The following is a 9,216-nucleotide window of genomic DNA, read 5'->3' as shown; positions in this document are numbered from 1 at the left end:
TTACAGCCACTTTGGTGGGAAAATCCAGTTGAAACTTTAAAAAAGTTTTATACAGCCCAATCTTATATATGTCTGGATCCCTTTTCCGGTTTGCAATATTTTCCCACGTAAGTGATTGTAATAAAGGTTCCTCCTCATTGTTGTATGTTTTATCCGCATTTTGGCTATTAACGTGGTTGAATTGAATAAATAAAATAAATAAATAAAAATAAAATAATTTGTATTCTTGAATTGGGAAAAATATCATTGCCGAAATCCCCATCTAAAGAAAGACACCATCAATTTCCGGATTCCTGGTGTGTATAAAATTGCTTTACCGGAAATTTTCAACATACATTTCCCTGATAAGTCCCGCTTTCCAACACCAAATCGGACGTAACGTTATATGGGAGATATCTCAAAAAATGAACTCATACTGAACATTTTTTTTTTAATTTTGTCATCAACTAAACCCCCGCAGGGCTTAATTATACACATCAATTAAATAATGTGTTCAGGACCATCAACATACCAAAAAGGGGTCTATCACGAATATCTCCAGATTTTGCAAAGGGAATGGAATTTAATAATATCCACTTGACCTTTTAGTGAAGGATATACAATTTTTGGTTGGTTTCAATTTAACTTTAATGTATCCTCATATCGTTAATATTTAGTTTTACTTTAAATATAAAATTCATTCCCTCCTTTGTCCATAAATGTACACGTGTGTAATACATTTCATTTCGAATTCTATCCCTTCTGTTATTTATAGGCTTGGCTGGATTACGACTCATTAAAGTTTCTATACCCAGTTATAAAATGCGTGGTGAATCAACATTTATGGAATGCCAATATGAATTGAATAGATCGAAAAGTCTTTATGGCGGATTACATCGAAATCGAAATCATCACAGTCATGGCCAATATCAGCAACAGCGTCATCAGTATCGGCAGTATGGTGGCGGCCATACAGGAGGCAGTATACATTATGATGATAACGATGATATGCCACAATATAGACGTACCCATACATATCCCCAGCAAACGTATAAGCAACAGAGACAGCAGCAGCAACAACAGCAACAGTATCAATATCAACACAGGCAACCTTATTTCCAAGCACAAATCCAGACACATAAAGCTCTGTGGCAGGATATGAACAACATTAGAAGTAGAAGTAGTAATGGCGCAACTTCTTACCACCAGCCACACTTGCAGTATCCATTTTTGCCACAAAAACAAAAACGTCAATACAATCCAGAATATCCAACACTACCGCCCTCACCATATGGCCACAGTGTATATCGAGGGAGATCTCAAATGTCCTCCAATTCATATTCGCCGTCGTTATCATCCTCCTCACAGTCTTCCCCCTCTATAATATCGTCGTCGTCATCCTCCTCCGGTAGCCATACCAGCAATTATGGTGGTCGTGTTGGAGCCAGCACTTACACAGGTAGATCGTCGTCATCATCCTCGTCGTCGTACCCTGGTAACCCCAGTTCAGGTGTTTTCGGCAGTAGTGGTAGTTATGGACATCACGATGATAACTTTGCCGATAGTAATGAACGTAAAGAACACATTGGCGACGACGACGACAACTCCCACGAAGAGGATGAGTTCGATAACGAGGCAGACAGCGACGCCGACGAGGATGAGGAGCACGACGAGGAGGAGGGCGAGGATTTGTATGCCATTAAATGGTACAAGGATAATGAAGAATTCTATCGTTTTGTGCCAAAAGCGAATCCACCAAAAACGAGTTACAGAGTTGATGGCGTACGAGTTATTGTAAGTATGAATTATTATTGCTTTTACGGTTCTATGGTTGTTGCACACACACACACAAACACACACTCGTATTTTAGATGGAAAGGAAATTACATTTTCAAGATAAAGCACGAACATCCCCTTTACTAAAGGATAGGTACTTGTACGCAAACACTCACTCACACAAACGCACGCACACACACTCATACCGACACTCACTACACTCACATGCATTTGGAGAATTGCTAGCTCCAGGACATGCAAACAAAAACCACCTGCTCTCAATGCATCCTCCAAAGTTCCTTTGTTACGAGAACGTTTTATTTATCTTAGCATCCGGTATGTGTCCAGAGATTATTGCTCTCGGGCGGGCATAGAGTGCGGTGCAGTTCATGTCAGAATCACTAAGCAAAAGTATAGAATTATATGGTACATTCTTTTCCGTTTTCTTTTTTGAGGGGGCGGAGGGGCAGTAGTTGCCAAGAGCAGTCGAAATAACATCCACAAAAATATTTCCTATACCTTTGTCATGGACAAAGTAATGTGCACTTCTATTGGAGAACTATTTCATTATTGTTGTCATTCCGCAAATCCGAAAGGAAAAAAATCGAAATTAATGTATTGTCATGTTTTTCATATTTTGATTATATATCCATTTATAAATGGGAAATATTTTTTTTGGATTCACATAACCAATATTATTATGACACCTTTATGAAATGTTAGCAATAAATTAAGGAAATGGTGGATCATTAGTTTTAAATTGAAAAAAGTTTCATTATTGGGTTGAACTGTTTTTTCATATTCGGAATTTAATTAGTGTATTTTATTGCGACCATCGCGAGATGCTCAATATTCTTTATTACGAAGTTTTATACGCTTCACAACGAATTTGGTAAACAAAGTAATAGACCAAAGACAACACCTATACCTATCGAGGTGTCTATGGTTTACAGGTGTCTACCTATTTTGATATTACTTTTACCAAACTAGAAATATCGCGTTGATCGCTATGAAATTTTACACAAAGTTCCAGTTATGGATAAGAGTGACATGTATAGCATTCATTGGTGATCACATGCTATTTTGGCCATGAAATGGACCGAAAAACTTTATTCTTGTTGCTTTATCTACTTATTATAGAGGCCGAACATCATAACTTTTATACGTAGAAGGGAATGGTAAAAATGTATTTGAATACATAAAGATGGAGAAGAAAGTAAATTGACAAATATGTGTTATTTTTTTGAAATTAAAAAAAAATCTTTCGCAGACATATTGCGGTCACTGGAATATCCGAATTTCAAAATTTCAACGCAATCAGAAGTAGTAGATATATGACTTTTGTGTGAACTAGTATTATTGTGTTCGCTCAAAATTGGGAACATTATTTTAGGAAGTTCCGTGCCGGAACCTTTTATGCCATCCATCAGTGAAAATTGGCATTGAAAAATTGCAGAAACTGGTTGTTAAGAATATTTAAACAAGGAATGGAATGTCAACTTACAGACACTACGGCAGAAAAAATGCGTCTAAAATCGTTAAAATGCCGAAAATAAGGCGGACCCATTTTTATGATTTGGCTATATCTTCTTCTACTTCTGAAAGGATATGTTCACCCTAAAGGGGACCCCCCATTCTCGGTTTCAAAAAAAAAATAATTTTGTAGTTTGATTTAATCCGAACCTACACTAATTCAAGAATGTCCCTATTAATTTTCAAATGAAAATCTCCACAATGAGATTTTATTGTGTTAGCATCAACTGACAGCAAGAAGGCCCTTCAAAATTTAAACGCGTATTTCTCCAAACATCGTTTTTGCGAATTTAAGTTTTGGGACGTTACTCTGAGAGTGCGATGATCTTCCTTATTCCTTTACTTAGTTTGTGGTCAAAAAATCGGCGATTTTCCAAAAATCAAAGGTCCGCCATTTTATTAATTTTAGAGCGAAGTCAATAATCCTAGTTCATACGAATTTGGAATTTTCGGATTCCGATGTTCCAGTGAGGAGTTAACATGCCCGCCATCAAAAATAAGGACTTTTCTTTAATTACAAAAAACAACAACAAAACAATAAATGTTTTTTAATTATTTTTCTTCTCTTTTAAATCTTCAAATATATGTGTGCAAAGTTACAAACCTCAACTAACATTGGTATTGATTTACCAACCCATTGAAAATCTTGAAAAATTAAAATCGGGATTGGGGGGGGGCTCCCTTAAGGGACCCACTTAGTGAGAAAATGCGGCTGAAGCCTTCAATTAAAATTTAAAAATATGTGGTGGAGCTCTTATATGGAAGCTATATGTCAAAATACCTCTAGACCTCTTTAAACATGTACGTATAATTCCCGCATCCAAGTACATACAAAAGTCAACCACTTCCACCAAAGTCAACCAAACTTCCACAGTATATATCCTTTAGGAGTGTATATATGCATCCATAGAATGCAATTTTTGTCATTTTTCACAAAGTCTAGGTCCTGCTATATATTGTCATACAAACAAACATGTTGATTTGGCTATGATATTTGGGTCAAAACAATGGTCAGTAAAAAAAATCAAAATTAATGTTTTTGGTCCACTTCATTCTTAGCTAGTCGAAATATGGCCGGAATACTAAAAGGCTGACCTTGGACCAATACGCATTCACAGCGTTACAAACTATTGGGCCACAAACAACTGTAATATCCTTACAACATGGGGCGGAACCTTTATATGGAGGTTAAGTTGAAACATATTCGTCCTTAAAGAATTAATTAATGTTTAAAAAAATCTCCCTAAAAAATCCGGCGGTCATATGGATAAACAGGGATACGGATATTGCCAAGTCGATGAATATTTCGAGGAGTTGCAAACGGAATGACCAATTTCAACACACCCCACCTTATGGTGGAGGGTATAAGAAATCAATGGTTGAGCTATGCCTATAATACCCACTATTGTTGTTGTTGTAGCAGCCCTATTGATTTTACACAATGGGCTAAGGTAACAGACATTGGCCGAGTAAGACTCGGGTCGTTTCGGATCGTAGACCCCTCTGTCGTGGAAACGTATACCCACTATTGCCTTCTTGTGCTGATAGTTCGAATTGTTATGGTGTACAATGATTTTTTTTCTCTTGTTGGCTATCAACTTTTTCGAAGATTTTAGGCCCAAAACTAGTGGTGTACCACTACGTTGCGGATTTACATTCAAGTGCTTCTTGTATAAAAATTTTAAAGTCGGTTTAGATCACATATTTAATTTCGTCCTATTTCATGTCAATGATCCACCAACGATTAATACTACGAATGTCTGCACTATCTTGCATAGTATTATATATTCCTAGGAAAATCCGGAAAACATTTATAGGGTATGAAACAAATGATTTTTATTAGCTTGTTTGACATATTTTGATATATTTTAAATATTTACAACGAATTCTTTAGTTCTCCATAATCTGCAATTTATACGAAATTTTTTATTGTACGTACTGTTTCCATGAAATAAGTTCCAACCACTCTTTCAAACGAAAGAGCGCACCAAACAGTGACTTTCTTCAATTACTTGATGATTTCAGAACCCCAACTTCACAGAATCACAGTTTTTGTAGTAGGTTTTGATAATCTTAATGTAATTTGAGACAGCTATGAGCACCATAATCGGCAATGCCAGACTTTCGTCTCAAAATAAGAAAAAAAATGGCTTAACAACTTATTTTGACAGACGTCATATTCTAGTCCCATATTTTGGAAACCACGAAATGAATAACTCTTTTTCTTCAAAAATGTTAAACTTACCAAAAAATGCTTCAAGCCCTTTTATCTCCAAAATTAATTTTGCACTTTTGTTCTTTCCATACTGATAAATTTTTGCTTCTCTCCATTCAATAATATTTTCTTTTATTATTTGTGTCATTCCAGGAAGAACATTCAGACAGCTCAAGAGTCCTCTTAAGAGGTCTAACAATTAATTCAACCGGATTGTATCGTTGTGAAATATCAGCGGAGGCACCCAGTTTTGCCTCTGTACAGGGTGAAGGACAAATGGATGTTGTGTGTAAGTATTTTGTATTTGCATAGCGTAAATAAATATCACGTTTCCCAGAAATTTGTCTTATATTTAATAATAGTTTAATAAGCATTTCATTGTTACCTAAGTCATCTTATGTCAGTGATAAGGGTCGACAAAAACACTTAGTGCAAAATGTGGCCACAGAATGTGACATATTATGTAATAGAAATTTTTGGATATGCAAATTTTTGGGTGCGTGATTTTAAGTGAGAAAAAAAAAAAGATAGATGAGTTTAAAATTGCGTTTCAAGAAAATAGGGACGAAAAGGATATACAAGGACTAGAGGTTGATGGAGGGAGGATATTTATAAATGTTAGAGATATCAGCAAAAAAAAAAACCGTAAGGAAAGTAGTAAAGTCGGACGGGACCGGATATATGATACCCTTCACCACTATGGTTATAATAAACAGGACTATTTATTTATTTATCTAAATGTGAATCCTAGATCAATCCATAAACATGTCATTTGCTTGTTACTATGGGACAAAATTATGTAAATCGATTTTAAGCAAATATCAATTGGGCATCCGTTGGGCTATGTCTGTATTTCTAGACAACGCAATTACGTAATTCTATGCCCAATTTTGTACGTTGTGCAAAATTTCATGTCAATCTGGCAAACATGAGGAGTTTTATGCACCATTTACTTAAAATCAAGCGAAAATATATATGGAAGCTATATCCAACTATTAAGCGATTTCAACGAAACTTGTCACAGGTAAGGTTATACTAATTTCAGTACGTTTTGTTCCTATTGGTTCCTTGGTGAGTCAATTACTTAAAATCAATCGATAATATATAATGGAGCTATATCTAAATCTCAAACGGTTTTTACGAAACTTGGCACACAACATTGTGGACTAAATTCGGTACGCTCTGCCAAATTTCGTGCAAATCGAAAGATATATAGGGACTATGGTGCACCATTTACAGGAAATCGGAGGAAACTATATATGGGAGCTATATCTAAATCTGGACCGATTTTTTTGAAACTTGACAGACATCACTCTAGGCTCAATTCAGTAAGTTATGCCAAACCATGTAAATGAAATCGGACCAAACTATATATGGGAGCTATATCTAAATCTGGACCGATTTTCATGAAACTTGGCAGACATCATTCTAGGCTCAATTCAGTACGTTACGCCAAATTTCGTGCATATCGAAAGATATATAGGGACAATGGTGCACCATTTACAGGAAATCGGACGAAACTATATATGGGAGCTATATCTAAATCTGGATCGATTTTCACGAAACTTGGCAGTCATCATTCTAGGCTCAATTCAGTACGTTATATATAGCGACTATGGTGCACCATTTACAGGAAATCGGAGGAGGTATATATGGGAGCTATATCTAAATCTGGACCGATTTTCTGGAAACATGGCAGACATCATTCTAGGCTCAATTCAGTACGTTATATATAGGGACTATGGTGCACCATTTACAGGAAATCGGAGGAAGTATATATGGGAGCTATATCTAAATCTAGACCGATTTTCACGAAACTAGGCAGACATCACTCTAGGCTCAATTCAGTACGTTATGCCAAATTTGGTGCAAATCGAAAGATATATAGGGACTTTGGGGCACCATTTACATGAAATCGGACGAAACTATATATGGGAGCTATATCTAAATCTGGACCGATTTTCTGGAAACTTGGCAGACATCATTCTAGGCTCAATTCAGTACGTTATATATAGGGACTATGGTGCACTATTTACAGGAAATCGGAGGAGGTATATATGGGAGCTATATCTAAATCTGGACCGATTTTCTGGAAACTTGGCAGACATCATTCTAGGCTCAATTCAGTACATTATATATAGGGACTATGGTGCACCATTTAAAGGAAATCGGAGGAAGTATATATGGGAGCCAGGGACGTACGCAGGTCACAGTAAATTTATGTTTGCAACAGCGAATTTTTTCATTTTGTACTACCGGAACCAAATCAAAAGGAATTATGGGTCTATCTCGTTTACCTGTTACAAACATATGCACAAAGACATAATACCCTGTACCACAGTGTGGCGAAAAAAAATCATCATGCTATAATTTAATTACTATACTCGTCAGGGGCTCCCATACTCACAAGGAAATTTCACTATGCAAATCTGAAACGATTTCACATGAAGTTTTCGACGAATATTTCCTGGTTATGTGAAATGACTAATTTAGTAACCACTACACCTTATTGTGGAGGGTATAATAAAACAGATATTCTCCTCACACTAATGGGTACAAGAAGCAACCTGTAATAATGTGTGGCACGAATCAAATATCTTTCAAGTCACAAAGAGCATATAAAAATGTTTTTAAATAACTTAAAACGTTTAGAAAAAAGAGTTCAAGGGCAAAAATTTCCCCAGAACGAAAACAAACCCAAATTCCAAGAATACAAAACTATTCTCTACTTTCTCCCCTCACACCTTGTGTTATATCCTGCCACAAAGACAATTCTTCTATAACTTCGTTATTTTTACCACACAAGATAAATTATGGGGGCAATTTCTACAAGTAATCTTTTTTGGATTTCCATTTTAAAAAGCTAAACAAATATCCAATTCAAATTCAAGTCACGTTTTTACTCCCTTTTTATTTCCACGAAATCAGACCTCAATTCAGTTCCCTCAGATAGAGAGAGAGAAAGAGAAAGAGAGGGGGCGACAGCAAACACATCATCATCATCGACAGCACAACATCTATTGTATAACATTAGTTATATCATCAATAGAGAAGAGGAAATCTATTTGTGAATAAAATTGAAATCAAAATGGAAAAACTGTTTTATAATGGCACAAAATTAAGTCAATTTGTAAATGTTAAATTAAGCAGATGAAATTGAAAAACCAAAAACAACTTTCAATTAATGTGTTACGTTTTCCTTGTTTCCTTGTTTTCTCCCCGCGTTTTTCTCCGAAAATATAGATTTGCCACGTGATGGACCGCACATAAAAGGCCAACAATTTCAATATCAAATTGGTGAAATATTAAATTTAAATTGCTCATCGGGAAAATCACATCCAGCATCACATTTACAATGGTTCATCAATGACCAGCCGGTAAGTGGTTTTTATTTACACACATACATATTTATATAAAATATTTATATAATATATAATTTCATATGAATGCTATTTTATTTTGTGCTATTATTTTTGAAAAATAATTTTGGAAAATGTATGCCAACAAAATTAATTTAATTGTAAAAATAAACAAATATATATTGGACATAATCAGTACACTATTATTATGATGCCATAAAAATATTATAGTGCAAGGGATACTCTAAAAATATAAGTACCAAATTTTCTATAAGTACGAATTTTCTAAACTACGTCAATCGTACACTCCAACAGTAATTTTAATTCCAAAATTCTGTAGTCCAGCTCTATCAG

The 9,216-nt window shown here is 35.3% G+C and overlaps 1 protein-coding gene across 1 annotated transcript; it reads left to right on the top strand.

Annotated features, from left to right (window-relative positions):
* Positions 1-729: 729 nt before the first annotated feature.
* On the top strand, positions 730-8,880 carry LOC133324536 (transcription factor 20-like; the record flags this gene model as incomplete). Its single annotated transcript, XM_061533376.1, has 3 exons — positions 730-1,773; positions 5,657-5,792; positions 8,747-8,880. Coding segments are annotated over 3 exons (1,314 nt in total), but the record flags the coding sequence as incomplete, so codon positions are not given.
* Between the last annotated feature and the right edge of the window lie 336 nt (positions 8,881-9,216).

Source organism: Musca vetustissima, unplaced genomic scaffold, assembly GCF_032173495.1.
Source record: "Musca vetustissima isolate MV318-11 ecotype Yass unplaced genomic scaffold, APGP_CSIRO_Mvet_v1 utg425438, whole genome shotgun sequence".
Taxonomy (NCBI): Eukaryota; Metazoa; Arthropoda; class Insecta; order Diptera; family Muscidae; genus Musca; species Musca vetustissima.
This window is presented reverse-complemented; position numbering and strand designations above follow the sequence as displayed.